This window comes from Danio aesculapii, chromosome 6 (assembly GCF_903798145.1).
Source record: "Danio aesculapii chromosome 6, fDanAes4.1, whole genome shotgun sequence".
Classification (NCBI taxonomy): domain Eukaryota; kingdom Metazoa; phylum Chordata; class Actinopteri; order Cypriniformes; family Danionidae; genus Danio; species Danio aesculapii.
Window position 1 is genome coordinate 56,107,690 of NC_079440.1, and position 21,347 is coordinate 56,129,036.

Here is a 21,347-nt window from a genome sequence, read left to right on the forward strand (position 1 = left end):
TTTTTAGCCGCAATGACTTCTGGGACTTCGAGTTTTGCACTCAAGTCTGCATCGATGCGTCCTCAATATCAAGAACACATGCAGGAACTTTCATGCGTCCTCCATTCTTGCGGTCTTGAGTTTTGCAACTGAACGTTACATAAGAACATGAGGACGCAATAACGCTGAAGAACGCATATTGAGAAACAGCCAATGCCTGGTACCAGAACTCGAACCTGCGACCTTTGGATTGCAAGTCCAACTGTCTAACCAATAGGCTGCAGCTGCAAATTCTGCATTTGCACATTCATAATGCAATAACTGTAACTTTAAGAAGACATTTGACTGGAACTCTGAATTTCTACAGCAATGGGATCAATACAAGCTGCAAGTTGAACAATAGTGACTTATTGTATGATATACGTTGTCATCTCAAAATTACATTGTGTGACCAGCATGGATTTTTTTTTAAATCTAGAAAATACAGTATGCAGTTTGCTAGTATTCTACTTTAAACACAGCCTGTTTGAAGAGAGTTTTAAGGCCCATGACAGTGTTTTACTGCTCTAAGATCAGTGCTGTCCAATATAAAAGTGCATCAAGGCATAGCCAACAGAAGGATACAGGGCCCTAAACAAGATTTTTGCTTTGAGTTTCATCGCATTACTAACATTTCAGCTTTAAAGAAGATGTGAAGACAGATGCTGAGGCCACAGACATACCTGATCTGACACATTGAATATAAAATACAATGTCAAAGATTGCACTGAGTATGTTTAGGCTTTATGAATATATGAGTCAAAGATGAGACGCACCATTTTGGTGTGATTTTATATACACCGTAAAACCTGATAAGTTAATTCAACTCACAGTTTGAGGAAACCGATTGGGCAAAACAATTAAGTTTTGAAACTAAGTTGTTTGAGTACTGTTAACTTTATGGATTTACATCTATGTTGATCCTGGAACAACATTCCAATCAGCCAATCAAAGTTAGGGATACATTTATAGTTAATGTTTAGGTTTACAGTTTATGCACTTCTACATGAGTGTCATCCAACTATTATTCCCCTCCGATTTTGGGAATAATTTACAATTATGGTTGGGTTTAGGGGTAGGGAATAGGTATGGATTATGTTTTTGAACAAAAATGTTTCAGGATCAACATAGATGGTAATCCAGGATCGCATCATACTTGGCCAAATCATGACGTGTGCATCTAGCATTGGAGTTAACTCAAAAATAGGTAATAAATTAATTCATAACACATTAGGTTTAAGTTCTGCTTAATATAATCATTTTATGAGTTAAATAGCTCTTTATCATTAAGTCAACGTAACTTTTTAAACAATTATAAGTTAAACCAACTTCATTTAGTCATTTTTACTGTTGGGTTTTATTTTGTTGGAAATAAGCATATTAAATGCCAATAAAGTATCTAAAGTTTGGAATAGTTTTGTCAAAGTAAGAAACGAAATAATAAACATGAGTGCAATAACGTTGCATCATTATTAAACATAACAGATATATATATATATATATATATATATATATATATATATATATATATATATATATATATATATATATATATATATATATATATACAGTTGAAGTCAGAACTATTAGCCCCCCTTTTAACTTTTTTCTTTTTTAAATATTTTCCAAATTATGTTAAACGGAGCAAGGAAATTTTCACAGTATATCTGATAATATTTTTTCTTTTGGAGAAAGCTTTATTTGTTTTATTTTGGCTAAAATAAATGCAGTTTTTAATTTTTAAAGCCATTTTAAAAACAATATTATTAGTCCCTTTAAGCTATATATATATTTTTGTTAGTCTACAGAACAAACCATTGTTACACAATAACTTGCCTAATTATCCTAACCTGCCTAGTTAACCTAATTAAGCTAGTTAAGCCTTTAAATGTCACTTTAAGCTGTATAGAAGTGTCTTGAAAAATATCTAGTCAAATATAATTTACTGTCATCATAGCAAAGATAAAATGAATCAGTTATTAGAAATGAGTTATTAAAACTATTATGTTTAGAAATGTGTTGAAAAAAAATCTGCTCTCCCTTAAACAGAAATTAGGGGGAAAATAAACAGGGGGGCTAATAATTCAGGGGGCTAAACTATACTTATATTCTGACTCAACATATCTTAATGTGCTCATTAAAATATGTTTCAAGAGTTCACCCTTAGCTGATGATTGATTATAAAGCTTGTTTGGCATGCTGTCCTGGGAGAGCACTGAGCTCATAAGATCCTCGAGCCCGGGGCTCCTTCGCGTTTGCAGGGTGAGGGGAATTTGTGCTCAGGTAGGTCTCGAGAACCCCCCCCCCCCTTCCCTCCCCTCCCCTTGTTTAGAGCTGATGGCAGATTATAATTTGCTATACGTAGAGATATACTGTTGGTTAAGAGCTCGACCATAGTGTTAATTTAGATTGATCAATTCACTTATGACACGTTTTATTGGACTGTGGGAGGAAACCGGAGAACCCAGGGGAAACCCACGCGAGCATGGGAGGAACATGTAACCTCCACACAAAAACGTTGACTGGCCTGTTAAGGATTTGAACCAGTGAATTTCTTACTGTGAGGCAACAGTGCTAACCAATGGGCCACCGTGCCACCTTATAGAGGGAAAGGTGGAGGAGTAGGGGTGGGAGGGGGATTCTTCAAGGCAAAGATAACTGTAGAAAGAAACTCTGGTTATTTATAGTGAGTTAGGAATCATCTGATCTGAATCATGCATTAGCTAATGTGGGACCAGCTGTGGTCAATCATAATCAGGTGCTCCTCTTGAAATTAGTTTATAAATAAAACTTCACATAAAAAATAGAATAGGTAATCGCGCTAGATATTAGTTTTATTAGATTTCACATTTGAAACATTTCATATTTTAAAAATAAATTAAAGAGTAGTCTGGGCTAAAATAGTGATTGTTAAATAGAGTATTTTAATATGCCATCAAATGATTATGGTTCTGGTTTTGATATGTAAATTATTGTTGCCATTGTTATTGTATTCAGTAATGCTTATTTTTTAAGTATAACTAAATGGGGCTTGGGCGAGGCAGTGGCGCAGTAGGTAGTGCTGTCACCTCACAGCAAGAAGGTCGCTGGTTCGAGCCTCTGCTGGGTCAGTTGGCGTTTCTGTGTGGAGTTTGCAAGTTCTCCCTGCATTCGCGTGGGTTTCCTCCGGGTGCTCCGATTTCCCCCACAGTCCAAAGACATGCGGTACAGGTGAATTAGGCAGGCTAAATTGTCCGTAGTGTATGTGTGTTTCCCAGTGATGGGTTGCAGCTGGAAGGGCATCCGCTGCATAAAACAAATGCTGGATGAGTTGGCGGTTCATTCCGCTGTGGCAAGCCCAGATTAATAAAGGGACTAAGCCGAAAAGAAAATGAATAAATGGGGCTTTGCAATTTTTGAAAACAAATACATTCTGAATTATTTTGGTGCTTATCGTCTTTGACTCACATATATGAAAAAACAACTCAAATAAAACCACATAAAACTACATGGAAGATCACATCGCCTAGAAATATTACTAATTCTACTTACTGACAAAATCATCAGTGCAAATAGACAAACAGCATGTGTTGTGTTGTGATATCAAATGCAACGTGTGGTTGACATTCTGAGATTGAGAAAAAAAAAAACTGTACAGGACAGAATTACAGAGACTGATATCATCGCTAAAATACTCGAAAACTGCATTTGACTCTCCCAAAACCTCCCTACCTCCACATTTCACCTCATTTAAAGGAATAGTTCACCTAAATAGTTTGCATTCAGCCACAGTTCACAGTGTCTTTCATGCTCTACTAAATAAAAGTAGTCCATTTGATGTGTTTATATGTAAGAAAACTATGCACGGACTGCTTTTAGGATACTTTTTAGAGCTGGAAAGCCATGACACTAATGTTATTAGTTATTTTAAAAAATCAATAGGTGTCCTATGGAAAATAAATTGTACTGAATGACATGTAAGTGGAAAAAAACAGACAGAATTGTCATTTTAAGGTGAACTATTCCTTTAAAAACAAACACATATTACACGTTAGCTGCAAATATAACATCACTGAGGCATTATTAATATAGTTCATAAATGATAAACACAAATAAAAAGCCTAAAGCTAATGCAATAGTGATATAAATAGAAATAATAAATTTATGAAGCCCTTGTGACGGATGAAGGAATAATGCGATACCGCTTTTATTTCTCTACTTTCTCTTACTTTTTTTTTGTTTTGTTGGTTTTTTTCTGTGGTTTTCCTACCTCCTAATTTGGCTAGAAAAATCAGACCACACGACAAGTCTCATTTTGGCAAGAAGTAGATATAGTGCATAAATAAACAAATGAGAATCGAATAAATAGCATCTATCATCTTCCCTTTCTCGTTAAATACCCTAATATACGGAGGTATGTTTTATAATACTCACATGTCAGTATTGATGATATATATTTAGATATTTTTTTTGTGAAAGTTCTGCTCTTATTTTGATATTTTCTTATTACCAGAAGCTAGACGGCGTCGTAATGTCGGGATGAGCATGATGATCCCCTTTTGGAGGTTGAGTCAAGCTAAACCCCACCCCTTATGGCCACGGAGGCAGTAGGGAACAGTCCGTGTCATTCTCCACCACGTCTCCACTTGTTGATCCAAGATGGCCGTCTGTTTCTCATCGTTTTCGTAAAGACACTTTTTAGCTCCTCCCACGAATGCTCTTGATTGGCAGGAGACGACAAGAGTTCTGCAACGGTCACTAAGCAACAACCTGTGAAGCTAAGTGGATGAAGCAGTACGACTGGGCTTCCATATAAGGGCAGGAGGAAGTCCCTTTAAATTACCTATGACTAGAGCAACGGGGAGAGAAAAGAGAAATGCGCAATTAAGGAGACGAGAAGAGGGAGACGAGACGGGAGGGCGGAGTTAAACAGAGGGGCGGGCCATAGCAGAAAGGAGGAGGAGCTGGAGGAGGAGTAAAGTATAGAGGGAGGGGCGGAACGAGTGGCCTCGTCCACAGTCTGATGTGTTCTCCTGGAAGAAAGACAGAAGCAGAAGGGTTAGTTAAGTTTGGGTCTTTAAATGTTTTACTGCTCATTTTTAGTCTGGTTTAAGACTTGTAAACTCGAAATTAGATTCAAAACTTTTTTTAAACTTGCATAATGTGAATGAAGACCAAAAAAACAACAATGGTGGACTATAAGTGTGCACAGGAACGTTAACCAGAACATTGGCCTTTTTAGTGATTTCTGCGGCTTACAAACAACATTGTGAAAGCATTTTCTAACATTTTTGACGAAAACAAAATATACACTCACCGGCCACTTTATTAGGTACACCCGTCCAACTGAGACAAGCACGAAAGATAAAGGCAGTCCTGAAGGCAAAAGGGGGTTCAGCCCGGTTCTAGTAAGGTGTACCTAATAAAGTGGCCGGTGAGTGTATGTTGTATTTCTGTCCTCCCAATTTCTTATTGTTCATCCAATTCTTTGTACATAAAAATAAACTAGCTAGTTTTCACATTTATTTCTCATTTATTCACTGAATTGGAGACATTAACCAGTTGGTTTTAGTGAGATAGATTAAAATTATAGATTATTATTGCATAATATTGACCATTTCTACTTCCTTTGGAATAATGTTTACTGACTCATTTTTCACAGTAACATCATGAACACGTTGTAGAAGGTAAAATAGGATGAATTTTGATTTCATGTTGACTTTAATATCTTTAAGTGTCATTTCTGTACTGCTGTTGATGACTACAGATAAATATTTTAGTTTATGAGGATTTAATTCTCCTCCCAAAAATGTTTGCTTTAATTTAGTGTTCTTAATTATGCAATGCTGATAATTTTAATGTGAAGGCAGTTTACACAAGTCATAGCAATGCCATCCATAGACATTCAGATGCAAGTATTAAATTGTGTATATATGTGTATGTGCATGGGTACATACTAAAACACTGTAGTCGAAACAGCTCGTAGTTCCTTTTCTGTATCGGGGTGCAGCTATTGTCTCGCATGCTTTTGTTTCTTTGTCTGACAAATGTATATGTTAAGGAGTATTGTAAACATTAATTTTGTATTCAAAGTATTCAGGAAAAAACAAACAAAAAGAAAACACTATATTAGGATTTTCACAATAACATGAAGCAGCTCAACAGTGTTTAATATTGGCAATAAAAAAATGACAGAGCGACAAATCGGCACAAAATTAAAGACTTTTGATATTATTTATATAGAGATATATTAAAGTGAAAATGTTTTAATGGTATCACTTCATTTTGATGGTCTGTTTGTTGAATTTAAGTAACTGCATCAACATGCCAACTAATTCTCATTAGATTATAAGTAGACTGTTAGGTTGGGGTTGGGGTTAGTGTAGGTTGACTTGTACTTGCAAAGTTTCTTATAATCTTATAGTGAAGGAGCAGTATCAACAGATATTAAGCAGACAGTCTACTAATTCTCAAATGGACCATCAAAATGAAGTGTTACCACAGTTTTAATATATCTTTTGAATGAAAAAATCTTTTTAAATATAATATTTCCTAATAGTAATGTTTTTATATATTTTTTAATCAAATAAATAGTGCAAAATAAGTATTATTTTTTTTTTTTTACATTTTTGAAAATAAAATCTGTTAAGCTCACTAAAAGGAAATGTAACAAAGACATTTAAAAAAATAGCAACCCCAAAACTGTAGTGGCAACATAACAAAAAAGTCTGTTATGCCCTCTAAAGTAAAATATAACTAAAACATAATAAAAAACCTGCACTGACCCCAAATCTGTAGTAGCATCACAACTTCAGAAATCATTACAGTACCACAAATGCATGTTTAGAAGGATACATTCCGTCTCCACTTGAGACAGTTTCTCGATCTCACAGGAGTTGCAGGACAGTCTTTCAGCCACCACAAACAGCAGATTGGTGTTGTTTATTCTCTTAGCGTGAATTAACCTGTAAAACAGACACAGTCTTGTTAAGAACAGCTTTTAATCTGTTTACATATAATGAACACTAACCAGCCATTTTTAAGCAAAAACTGTTCAACACATTGTTAACAGAAAGATCTAATCTGCCTCCATAATAGGACATCAACTTAAGCCCCAATGAGATTACATGATTTCCCCCTAGTTCAGCATAATTTGCTTGGCGTACGGTGTTGTTCAATCATTTCTTCTTGTGAAGTGTTTCATAGTGCATGACAATATGTCTGTTATGCTTCACAACAATCATCACAGAAAGTCTAGGATGGGTTCCGTCACATGGGTGACACTGACCAGAGATAGCAAAAGTACACACATCCTTTACTCAAGTAGAAGTACAGATACTCGTTTAAAATGACTCTGGTAAAAGTTGAAGTACTGTTTACACTTTTGTACTCAAGTAAAAGTATAGAAGTACGGCCTCAAAAATGTACTAAAGTCTAAAGTACCCATTAGTACTACATGTTTTAGTTTCACTATAGGTAAATATCTGCTTTCCCCTCATGTATCATCATCCTGATGCAAACTCACAGTGTTCAGCATGTAGTTCTGCAACTGTTGGATCAAAAACAACAGCTGCCATTCATGTTGATACACTGTAAAATAATTCTGTAGGCCTGTATGTCTTTATAAATAATGTCTTACATTTTACACTGTCTAAAATACATAGATTTTAATTTTATTTTATATTTGAATATATATATATATATATATATATATATATATATATATATATATATATATATATATATATATATATATATATATATATATATATATATTTTTTTTTTTTTTTTTTTTTTTTCAGCTTACATTTGGATAGGATAGTGGAGATTATAGCCAGGAAAGTATTGGGAGCAGAGAGAGGGGAAGGGTCGGCAAAGGACCTCGAGCTGGGAATCAAACTCGGGTTGCTGTGAGCACTATGGTGCTATATGTTGGCGCACTTAAATACTAGGCTATTGGCGCAGACATATTTAAATTATTATTTTTTTTTAAAATATATTTTCTTTTGCTAAAATCGTATTTGACTGCAAACTATTTTTTTTTTTTGCATCAGCAGCTCTCATACATAACCTGTTAATTTAGTGAGGGGCTTTTCAAGGGTATTGTGGATATTTTATGTAATGGATAAACATTAATTCTGTTAATTCATTTATTTTATGCTAAAAGCTACATACACAGGCGTGACTACAACCTACAAAACATGTGCTTGATCTTTTATTCACATGATAAATTCAGGATCTTTTGCAATATATTTTTATTCATGAATTGCCCTGGGGTGCGTTTCCCAAACAACAACATACCTCGCGGCTGAACTATCATAGTACGATGCATCGTTTGGGAAAAGAACAATGTAGTAACGAGTGTTTCCCAAAACTCATTGTCTCTCTGTCGCAGATCCATCATTTGAACCACATTAGTTATAAGTAGGCCCACACGAAATCTGCACGCTCAGAATTCCGCAGATGTTTAGCCCATCATTGATTCTGTTTATTTACCTGTGCAAATGTGAGTAAATTTATATTTATTTAGTTTTTTAATTAATTACAGTAATAATATTTACTAATATGAAAATATTTATATGATTTATTTACAATATAGTTTGTAAAGTAATATTTTCTGTCTTTTAGTAGAGATATTATATGAGAGACTTGCTTTGTTTATCAAATAAAGTGAATCAATTTGAATCTGCATTGTAAACATTAAATACAAGTTAAAAATGTATTACTTTTCTTTTTATATATTAATGTTTTAGTTATGATATTCCCAAAATCATATCGCATAATCTGCAGATTTTTAACAAAATTCTGCGCAGAAATGGCAGAAAATGTTTGCAGATAACATCTGGCCCTAGTTATAAGGTAAAACGCCCGTAATGATGCTCTAAACGGGGTGGTAACAACTTCTTTAGAGTAGAACCCCATCATTTCCTAGTGAAAATTATATTGTTTTACGCATTTATAATATAATCCAATATTAGTTTTGATAAAACATGCACTCGCTTTCCATATTAATTGAAATATATGTAAATGGCACATATAGGGCCAATGTTATCTTTACAAATATTATTGAGAACATCACATATTCTATTCTAAATTAACATAAAATCACTTACAAAAGCTAACACATATTCTAATATCATATATAAATCATATAAATAAATAAATAATGAGGCAATTTTTTAAGAAAGGAAATCTAATATTTATTATTTATTAGGAAATGAAAAAAATCCTACTTTAATAATAATATTATTGATGATGACAATTGTTACTATTATTATTATTATTATTATTATTTAAGTAGGATATTGTTTATTTATTTTTTATTTTTTGAAAAGTCTACTTTTACAATTTGACACATCCAAACCACTACAGAAATGTTCTAACCAGCAGGCCCATGTCATATACAGTACAGATACATAATAAATAACCTGCTATAAATTAAAAGCATTAACATCTGCTATGTTTTTGTTTTCACAAGCTTTGGAGACTTAACAAATTCTGCTTTTAAATAATAGGTCACCACTCCTCTAACTTATGCTCCTCACAATCACTGCACTATTTAACATTTGCACATTTAAAGTTTGCACATATTCATTGCACTGATTCATTTATTTGAACTGGACATACCCACAGCACATGGACATTTGTAATTATGTTTATCTATCTGCACACTTCTGCTATTAATAGCATCCTGTACATATATTCATATATTGTAAATCTGTTCATAGCTAATACAACCTGTATATAATGTTGATAGTACATCCATCTGTAAATATCACCATAGTTTTTCTATAACTGCACTTTATAACTTATACCTGTATCCTGCACTTGCTGCTATTGCACTGCTGGTTAGACCGAAACTGCATTTCGTTGCCTTGTACATGTACATGTGTAATGACAATAAAGTTGAATCTAATCTAATCTAATCTAATTTGGGAAACGGCAAATCAACAAACTATGTTTGTAACGACGGAAGTTGATTTTTTGACACACAGCCATCTGTAGGCTTCACAATGAATGATCTAAAGGACAGAAAATATCCAGTGAGTGTCAGCTATTCAGCTGAAAATGGCTTTCTGATGTCAGTGGAGAAGACCAGACCATTGCACTTAATTGAAAGACAACATTGACTCAAACAACCTCTCCATACAACAGAGGTCTGCAGAAGAGCATCAAACATTTACACAGGAAAATAGCTTGAAATGCACATGAAATGAACATGAAGATATCAACATAAAACCACTTGAAGTTATTTTAATGAAAGACAAAAGGAACAAGAAGAAACATTCAGTCCTGAATAAATTCTCATTTTAATTGATGGATCAAAACAAAACACTCCTTGAAAGAACATTTTACTCATCTGTCACAAAAAAGTGAGATTTGGCAGGACATCAAAAACGAAATAATTGCAAAAGTCTGTGAGCAGAGGGAGATGAAGGACATGAGAACTTGTGATTCTTCATTATTAATCATGAGCTCATCAACGTAATCTAATTTCAGCTGTCATAACTTCTGGGATTATTCATGGGCAGAGGCTTTTGTAAATATTTAGTTGGAATGTAGAGCTATATTTAAACCAAGTTTAATAATGCAACACAAAACTAACTATTTAGTAGTCTGCAAGTTGTAACTTTAGCCCAATCCCAATTCTAGTTTTTTTACCCCTATCCTTCCTCTTGGCCCTTGAAACAAAGTGTGAAGTGGAAGGGCTTCGAATGCAGGACTCCTAAAGGTAATTTCAATACATTTTCAAGACTTTTTAAAGACCTTCTCAGAATATTTTTAAGACCTCATCGCCACTTCAAGTTCTAATCAGTATCAAACCTTTAACTTAATAAACGGATGTCAATAAACAGTTGTAGTTAAATGAATCAATGGAGCCCAACCATGCAACAGAACTCAGCTCGTAAGAAGCAAAGCTTGAAAGAATAAATTACGCGGTTGCTTCAGCCTCTGTTTAAACTCGTCTTACTCCAACCAGGCGTACGCAAACTTACAGTTGCCCATAGTTTCGCTCTATGGTTTTGCTACAGGTGGAGAGCGTCACTTCACCTTCCCGCGTTTGCCGTAAATTACGTGACATCACCCGTATGGAGGAGCTTGGCTGGACACACCTCGGCCCGAACTAATCGCTTGGATCGAGCATGTCGCTGTTAATATTAGGAGGAAAATAAAATTTAAGACCTCGTAAAAACGTGATTAAGACTTCTTAATACCTTTTAAGGGCCTTAATTTTCTCAGAATTGATTGATCAACTTTTAATACTTTTTAAGACCTCGAAATAATCTGAAATAATCTGAAAATTTGCGCTTTTAATCTCTCCCCCAACCTCCCGCTGACCTGCAGATACCCATACTCACTGGCTGTAGGTAATCTCCGATGTAATTTTCAAACAGAACACATTTCACATGGCATGATTTGAATCGCTCCAGATATTTAGCATGCCAAATATCTCACAATATCTCAAATATTCTCTCAGATGGCGTCTTTGATAGTTCACACTGTGCGATTGTTACTCGCGTAAACGAGCACCGGTTTGCCTGTGATTTCAGGCATTTGTCTGCAATTTCTCAAAACTTGTTGGCGAGTCAAAATCGAGGCTGAAATGCAGTCTGAACTCGGCATAAGGCAACTAACTAATGCAAGTTTTAACTTGTGCACTGCTGGCGCAACCGGCTCCAGTTAGTTCACAAAGCTCAGATCATCTCAAACTGCTGACCATAACTCTCAAATGTCCTCCACAGTCACCAGATCTCAATCTAAAGGAGCATTGGGGATTTTAGGATGTGCTGAAATGAGATATTCAGATCATGGACAAATCTGCAGCAACTGCATGACGCTATCATGTCAAAATGAACTAAAACCAAGACAAAAGGAGGTTGAACCTTGCACTGGGAATCTGTAGTTAATAAAGTGTGTGATGACTGTATGTGTACATGAGTGTGTGTCTGACCTGGAGCAGTTGTCGCAGTCCTGCAGGATGTTGTAGGAGCTGCTGACGTTGCTGAAGTAAAACTGCGTCTGTACCGTCACACAGCTCGTCTCTTTATACTCAAATCCCTCAGCATCGACTTCATCTACATCCACACATCAGATTAGTCTTCTCATCCATTCACTAAAACTATAAGCTTTCAAAATCAACGTAAACTTCACACACCTGTCATGAACCAGCTCTGATAAGCGAATCCATACAGCATCTGCTGCAGCAGTGACCTATACACCACAAAACACACACAGTTGAGTAACATATGTTATCAATCTACTACATTATTGAGATATTTTTTATTTATTTATTTTTTCCCAGGTTCTGCCAGTTGAAGCACTTTTCCTGAATTTTCATTGCTAATCTTAAGCCAATCGTAATCGTTTGTCTTGGTTCAATTTGGAATTTCCACAACCCCCAGAGCCCAGGAGATCAGAGAGAGACTCCAGCTTGGCCCCTCCCAGATCCCTCATTAAGATACTTTAAAGGATTGGTTATGAGACAGAAACTCACCAGGCGGCTGCTGACGTCAACCAGGCAACATTTAATACGTCTGCAATTGTAGGCTGAGAGAAACACATGACATTTGATTATGATACAAATCATCATCTATCTACATACCGGCCTATACTACAGTATCAGCTCTTTTACTGCATATACATTGTTGTTATATATAATATAATATAATATAATATAATATAATATAATATAATATAATATAATATAATATAATATAATATAATATAATATAATATAATATAATATAATATAATAAGATATAATATAATATCAGTATAATATAATATAATATAATAAGATATAATATAATATAATATAATATAATATAATATAATATAATATAATATAATATAATATAATATAATAAGATATAATATAATATAATATAATATAATATAATATAATATAATATAATATAATATAATATAATATAACATAACATAATATAATATGGCGATGCGGTGGCGCAGTAGGTAGTGCTATCGCCTCACAGCAAGAAGGTCGCTGGTTTGAGCCTCGGTTGGGTCAGTTGGCATTTCTGTGTGGAGTTTGCATGTTCTCCCCGCGTTTGCGTGGGTTTCCTCCGGGTGCTCTGGTTTCCCCCACAGTCCAAAGACATGTGGTACAGGTGAATTGGGTAGGATAAATTGTCCGTAGTGTGTGAGTGTGAATGAGCGTGCATGGATGTTTCCCAGTGATGGGTTGTGGCTGGAAGGGCATCCGCTGAGTAAAAATGTACTGGATAAGTTGGTGGTTCATTCCACTGTGGCGATCCCAGATTAATAAAGGGAAAAAGCCAAAAAGAAAATGAATGAATGTATAATTTAATATAATATAATATAATATAATATAATATAATATAATATAATATAATATAATATAATATAATATAATATAATATAATATAATATAACATAATATAATATAATATAACATAATATAATAAAACATAATATAATATAATATAATATAATATAATATAATATAATATAATATAATATAATATAATATAATATAATATAATATAATATAATATAATATAATAAAACATAATATAACATAATATAATATAATATAATAAAACATAATATAACATAATATAATATAATAAAACATAATATAATATAACATAATATAATATAATATAATAAAACATAATATAATATAATATAATATAATATAATATAATATAATATAATATAATATAATATAATATAATATAATATAATATAATATAATATAATATAATTTAATATAACATAATATAATAAAACATAATATAACATAATATAATATAATATAATATAATAAAACATAATATAATATAATACAATATAATATAATATAATATAATATAATATAATATAATATAATATAATATAATATAATATAATATAACATAATATAATATAATATAATAAAACATAATATAATATAATATAATAAAACATAATATAATATAATATAATATAATATAATATAATATAATATAATATAATATAATATAATATAATATAATATAACATAATATAATATAATAAAACATAATATAACATAATATAATATAATATAATAAAACATAATATAGTATAATATAATAAAACATAATATAATATAATATAATAAAACATAATATAATATAATATAACATAACATAACATAACATAACATAACATAACATAATATAATATAATATAATATAATATAATATAATATAATATAATATAATAATCAATAATTAATTTTCTTGTTGGCTTTCTTTTTGGTAAAATAGAACTTAAATATTAAATGAAAAGTTTAATGAGAACTGTTGCATAGGCAGCTATCTGAAATGAGCAGGTTTCATTAGAAGTAAAATGCATTTGCAATGGATCGGTGCGTAATCTCACCACGAACACTCCTCGCGGTGCGGCGCCGGTGTTGCTGCTGGGAACAGGGTCACACACTGACTGATAGTCGAACGACTGCTTGCGTCTGTAGAAGGAGTTGTTATAGAGGGCGTAGAAGAGCGTTGGGTCGACCTCGCTGAAGAACATGCCGATCTGCAGACAGAAGAACAGTCACAGTCAAACAACAGTCAAACATTTTGCTAATTTTTGCAGCTAATGTTTGCAGAAAAATACTGGAGGGATTTTCACGGCATTTCTCATTGTACATTGCGGTGAAAATAAACACAGACAACATTTAAAATGTTTATAAATTATCAAAATAAAATTGTTTAGAAAAGTCTTTTAAGTAATCAAAATTAGCATAGAAAACTAAAACATAAAAACTAGCCTAAAACATAAAAGAGTGCCATCTGCTGTTAAAAACTGGCCTAGAGCGCCGTCTGTTGTTACAAACTAGCCTAGAGTGCCATCTACTGTTAAAAACTGGCCTAAAGCGCCGTATGTTTTTAAAAAACTAGCCTAGAGCACTATCTGCTGTTAAAAACTGGCCTAAAGCGCTGTATGTTTTTAAAAAACTAGCCTAGAGTGCCATCTGCTGTTAAAAACTGGCCTAAAGCGCCGTATGTTTTTAAAAAACTAGCCTAGAGCACTATCTGCTGTTAAAAACTAGCATAGAGCCCTGTCTGCTACTAAAGTATAGCCTAGAGTGCTGTCTGCTCTTAAAATCTATCGTAGAGCAACATATATTGTTAAATATTATCCCAGAGCACCATCTGTTGTTAAAAACTCTCCTAGAGTGCCATCTGTTGTTAAAAACTAGCTTAGAGCTCCATCTGCTGTTAAAAACTATCCTAGACTGCAGTCTGTTGTTAAAAACTAGCCTAGAGCACCATCTGTTGTTAAAAGTAGCTTATGGCCCGTTTCCACTGAGTGGTACGGTACGGTTCGGTTTGGTTTGGTACGCTTTTATAGCCGTTTCCACTGTCAAAAAGCGTACCGAACCGTACCGTACCACTTTTTCGGCACCCTTTCGAAAGGGTACCAAAGACGAGAAAGGGTACCAAAAGGCGGAGCTAGACGCGCAGCTGAACGCTATTAGTTTACAGAGATACATCATTCGCTTACGCAACAAGCCAGAATGAAAACAAAAAACCCGCCATGTTTAAAATACACAGCCGACGAGCCGAGACATTACAGCGGAATGATTTATACATATAATAACGAGCCATGGTCGACCTGGGCTCAAACAAACCTTGTCGTCGTCTTGATAAACAGCCACAAAGCCAAGAAGAAGAGCAGATTTACCCTGTGCCCCGTAGTTTTTTACGAGGCAGTCTGAGGCGCGAGCGGTTTCGCTTTCTTGCTAGCGTTCGCGCGCGTCTAACATTATATCTGAAATAACAAACTTTTTGAGCTGGTGATAATAACCTGTGCTTGATTATTGATGTGCTTTTAAAACCCGATCCTGTCAGACACTGACAAACGCGAGAGTGAAGCGCGAAGAAACAAAGGAGAAGCCGGAAAAAAGGAGCACATTATTTTTTCAGCAAACATGAACAAAATGCCATGATTAACTAACTTATTATCTTCACATTTTGGACTATTATGAACTCAGATTGACGGAATTACTGTCTAACAGAGGCTACATGTGCTGCTGAGGATTACAGACACAGATGAGAGGTTTTCACTGGGCTATATTTTGTATTGTTTTGAACCTAAATACGGACTAAATGTCTGCTGTATGTATTTCCTCTGTAGTTGGTAACATTTCGGAGACTGTAAGGGGCTGTATGCGTCTATATATGTTCATTTATTTAGTTATTTAATATAATTACAGACGTTACAGTAGGCTGTTTCGCACTATCATTGATCTGCAGTCATAATCAACTCATGTTCATTGAAAAATTACTAATAAACATTTATACACAAGTATTTATGTGTATGAAGCATCTGTTTTTGAGAAGTGCTTCTCATATGATATGTAAGTGACCTGTACAGCTTTATTGTAGACATTTCCTCGAGCGAGAATGACGTCGACTGAAACTGTCTGTCATACACCACGCCCACCAAAAGGGTACCCTTGTAAGTGGAAACGCAAGCCTGATAAAAGTGACCTGTACCAAACCGAACCAAACCGTACCGTACCGGTCAGTGGAAACGAGCCATTAGTTCCATCTGCTGTTAAAAGCTAGCCTAGAGCGCCATCTGCTAATAAAAACTAGCCTAGAGCGCCATCTGCTGTTAAAAACTAGCCTAGAGCGCCATCTGCTGTTAAAAACTAGCCTAGAGAGCCATCTACTGTTGAAAACTAGTCTAGAACTCTATCTGCTGTTAAAAAACTATCCTAGACCGCCGTCTATTGTTAAATGTAACTTAGTGCCATATGCTGTTAAAAACTAGCCTAGAGTGCCATCTGCTGTTAAAAACTAGCCTAGAGCGCCATCTGCTGTTAAAAACTAGCCTAGAGTGCCATCTGCTGTTAAAAACTAGCCTAGAGCACCACCTGCTGTTAAAAACTAGCCTAGAGTGCCGTCTGCTGTTAAAAACTAGCCTAGAGCACCACATGCTGTTAAAAACTAGCCTAGAGCACCATCTGCTGTTAAAAACTAGCCTAGAGCACCATCTGCTGTTAAAATCTAGCATTGAGCGACATCTATTGTTAAAAACTAGCCTAGACTACCGTCTGTTGTTTAAAACTAGGCTAGAGCACCACCTGCTGTTAAAATCTGGCCCAGAGCATCTTCTGCAGTTAAAATCTAGCCTAGAAAAGTATCCTAGAGCACCACCTGCTTTTAAAAACTAAGCTCAGAAGTGATCTGAGACAACAGCGATGCATTTTGAAAATCTCAGAATCAATGTACAATCGATTTCATGAACAATTTTTCACCACAGTTCTAATTTCAAGAGTGCTTTGGCTGAATCTGAGTTATGATAATGTCGCATGCTTTATCCGGTTTCAACAATCTGCAAGCTCCTCTGAATTTTGTGGCATCTGCTTGATTTTACGTTCATTTCTGCAATCCCGAAGGGTCTGTGTTCGCTAGTCTGTCCTGCTGATCGTACTCACCTTATACCAGTGGTCCTTCTGATTGGACATGATGAGGAAGCCGCCGTCATCAATCAGATAACACAGCAAATCCTGCAAACAACAGACAGACTGCTTCAAGCCCACATACTGTAAACACCACACACGTGTGTGTAACGCACTTTATTTCACAGATGCTCTATCAACTATTTATTTGAAATTAAATGACAACTGTGAATTTTGACAAGCACTGCACATCACTTTCTATGCCTCAGCACGAGCCGTAAGATATTAGTTTTAGCGTGATCGAACATAATAAAGGGTTAAAGGCTGAAATATGATCTCCGCATCTCTTACATCACTGTTGGCTTCACAGTCCATTTCACAGCCACTGGTTGGTCCACACTGTCAGACAGGAACAACAGCGTTTAGAGCAGTGTGTGATTTATTTGTATACGTTTCTGTATATGAATGTGTGCACTGTACCGTTTGTGAGCTCAGTCTGTTGCTGTCGGTGTGGTTGCTCGCAAGGATCTTGAATTTGTCAGTCCAAGCCTCAAGATCAAGCTTCACACCAACGACTAGGAAAAGTGTAGGAAGAGAGAAAAAAAACAACAACTTTAAAATGAGTTTTCTTCCCCTGCTCCTGCTATTAAATGCTAAATTGCCTTTTATATGAATTATGCGTTGCACTTTTTGTTGTACTTTTTATACTAGTATTTTAATTATAAAAATAATTAATCAAAAATGTTATAATTAATTAAATGCTATAATTACAAATTTAGCCAGTCAAACTGTTGAGAAACAAAACAAAATGTAAACAAAACCAAAAAAGTGAAAACTAAACCATCAAGTGTATAATATATAACTGATATTGTAACACCAGTTAAAGATTACATTTAGGAAAAAGTAAATACAATTAGTACTTTTAATTGCGACTATTAATAGTATATAATTAGTGTTGCAATTATAAATATGTTTATAATAGGACAAGCAAATAAAATCACAGAAAAAAGATATTTTTATAGTGAAAAGATTGTCCAATGCAATACTAGCAATAAGCTAGCCTAATAAACTGACTGAGAATGAAAAAAATAATAATAACAATGATAATAATAATAACATTAATAATAAGTATACTGTTATTGTCATGTTATGCATTGTCTCCTTAGTTATTCAATATTTAATATCTCCAATCCTTGTCTCTTTTTTCAGTTTAGCCTGAATGTTTCCCTGCACTATACACTGACAAAAGTTTTAGTAACAATATATAACTTGACTTCTAGTTGATCATTTGGTATCAGAAGTGGCTTATATGAAAGTCAAAGGCCTCTAGATTACACTTATTCTACCAAAATAAAACACGATCATGCCTTGATTTATAATGACTTCATTAGGACAGTAAGGTCTGACTTTGCTTAGACAAAAGTCTTGTCATTTAACAGAAGTAATTTACAGGATAGAATATAAAGTCATGCTGCAGTGGAAACAGAATTAATAATGTGTCTGACTCCATCATGAGCTTGGAGGACTGCATTCACACATCTCTGCAATGACTCAAATCACTTATTAATAAAGTCATCTGGAATGACAAAGAAAGCGTTCTTGCAGGACTCCCAGAGTTCATCAACATTTTTTGGATTCATCTTTAATGCCTCCTCCTTCATCTTACGCCAGACATGCTCAATTATGTTCATGTCTGCTGACTGGTCTGGCCAATCCTGGAACACCTTAACATTCTTTGCTTTCAGGAGCTTTGATGTGGAGGCTGAAGTATGAGAAGGAGCGCTATCCTGCTGAAGAATCTGCCCTCTCCTGTGGTTTGTAATGTAATGGGCAGCACAAATGTCTTGATACCTCAGGCTGTTGATGTTGCCATCCACTCTGCAGATCTCTCGCACACCTCGTACTGAATGTAACTCCAAACCATGATTTTTCCTTCACCAAACTTGACTAATGACTGTGAAAATCTTGGGTCCATGCTGGTTCCAGTAGGTCTTCTGCAGTATTTGTGATGATTGAGATGCAGTTCAACAGAAGATTCATCAGAAAAATCTACCTTATGCAACTTTTCCAAATGATCAACTCAATGTCAAGTTATTATTTGTCACTCTTACAACAATGACAAGACTTTTGTCAGATATGTATATAGCAGTTTGTGTTTGTCTCTCATTGTCTGTAGTTTTTGTTTCTCCCAAGATGCCCGCATGTTCCCTGTTTTGTCCTGCTTTTGATTTGTTTTGTTAAGTAATAAATCATGTTAAATACTGCAGTTGGATCCACACTTTGCTTTTTTCTTCTCTGCTTTTTTCTATAACTGTCATGACACAACAGATCATGACAGTTATATGTTCAGTTGAGATTTGTCATACAACACACATGTAGATAACCTTATATTGACTTCAGTGTAATTGAACAGTACAAGTTCTCTTTCCAGCGATGTTCAGAGCAGAGTATGTGATTCTTCATAAAGCAGCTCTTATCAGCATTAATCCACCTGTCAGCTAATCCGCACAGAACCAGACCATCATCAAGTGCAGCGGATCACTGCAGATTTGAAGAGCTTCAGGTCAAAAATGACAAAATGTCTCTGGATTTACCGCACTGAGGAAGATCATACATTCAAATAAGACACAAATCTGACCGTCTATTAGTGACGATGAAGAACTTAAGCTATTAAGGCAAATCCCACAATTCATTTTGCTTTCGTCTGGTATAAAAAGTCTCATTTGGACACTATTAGTTGTTAATTTTTTGCAGACGTCACATGCAGTGTGCTTTTACCTGCAGGTTTGAGGTTTCTGCTGCCCATCGTAATGTCCACTGCTGTGCTCACTAGAATGCCAATGGTGTCGTTCTCTGGATTCATGATGTCATCATTAGCTGAAAACAAACAAATAAACCAACAAACTAAAAGTAAACAAAAGCAGATCTTGAAAAACAGATAAAAGGAATAATATATTATATAAATGACACTATAGTTCAAGTTAAACATTCTGACTGAGACTGAATATACTGTAAATTTATTATTTGATTATTAAATATACTAATTATAGAATATATCAATATATTTCTAATTGTCATAGTAATATATCCAGTGATTGACAATCATTTATCAATCAATTATTGCACATTATTACACTTAATATATATTACAAATAAATACATAAATAATCATTCATAATATAGTACACACACACAGCTTTTAAATGATTAGCCTGTAAACTGCACTATCAGCATAGTACTGGTATCTTGCAAAACAACTAGTAAAACATTATGTACATATTTTATGTCATACATTATGGCATTATTGCAAAGACAAAAGCAATTAGTTGTTAAAACTATTGTGTTAAAATTGTTAAACAGCACTAGCGCTACATTTGAAAATAATTATGTTATGATCACCAGCGATCGAGCGGCTGCAGATCGCTTGAGAACTGCAAATCCGCCATTACATAGACTGTAAATCACAGCATGCACTGCACTCACACACCGGCTCCTGATCCTGTCTGATTGCAAAGCTGAAATGGACTGATTACAGGACTATTTGAACAGCACACACACACACGTGCATCATTGCTGAGTCTTGTTTATCTGTATCTGTGAACGTTACGATGCGTTTTCCTTACCTTACCTTGTCTTGTCTTTCATGTCTGACCTTTGCTTTGTTTGTTTTACGTTTGTCTGCTGCCTGCCTTTTGACCATCCGTTTGTTTTATAACCATGACTCTGGATCTGCCTGTATACATCTGTTTGCCCTTGTGTTGACTGTTGCTTGCCTGACCATACTGCTAATAAACCGTGCATTTGGAACCGCACCTCTGTTGTCGGCGTCCCACTTCACATGACAAATTTTAAGTCTGTCTTCAACTTTATATATAACAAAAAGCAAAATAACCCTAATACTAAATTGAACTGAATCAGTTCTAATAAA

At 34.5% G+C, this 21,347-nt stretch overlaps 1 protein-coding gene across 1 annotated transcript in view; it reads right to left on the reverse strand.

The window, feature by feature from the left end:
* Positions 1 to 4,172: 4,172 nt before the first annotated feature.
* cacna2d2a (calcium channel, voltage-dependent, alpha 2/delta subunit 2a) overlaps positions 4,173 to 21,347 on the reverse strand; it is a 243,083-nt gene continuing 225,908 nt past the window's right edge. The window contains exons 26-36 of the mRNA XM_056460753.1: positions 20,198 to 20,296; positions 17,900 to 17,994; positions 17,771 to 17,818; positions 17,456 to 17,527; positions 14,389 to 14,541; positions 12,494 to 12,546; positions 12,155 to 12,210; positions 11,951 to 12,074; positions 6,853 to 6,962; positions 5,955 to 6,037; positions 4,173 to 5,030 (exon numbers count right to left, since the gene is read on the reverse strand). Of these exons, the coding sequence (XP_056316728.1) occupies positions 4,923 to 5,030; positions 5,955 to 6,037; positions 6,853 to 6,962; positions 11,951 to 12,074; positions 12,155 to 12,210; positions 12,494 to 12,546; positions 14,389 to 14,541; positions 17,456 to 17,527; positions 17,771 to 17,818; positions 17,900 to 17,994; positions 20,198 to 20,296 (1,001 nt within the window). The 3' untranslated portion in view covers positions 4,173 to 4,922. The remainder of the gene's footprint in view (positions 5,031 to 5,954; positions 6,038 to 6,852; positions 6,963 to 11,950; positions 12,075 to 12,154; positions 12,211 to 12,493; positions 12,547 to 14,388; positions 14,542 to 17,455; positions 17,528 to 17,770; positions 17,819 to 17,899; positions 17,995 to 20,197; positions 20,297 to 21,347) is intronic.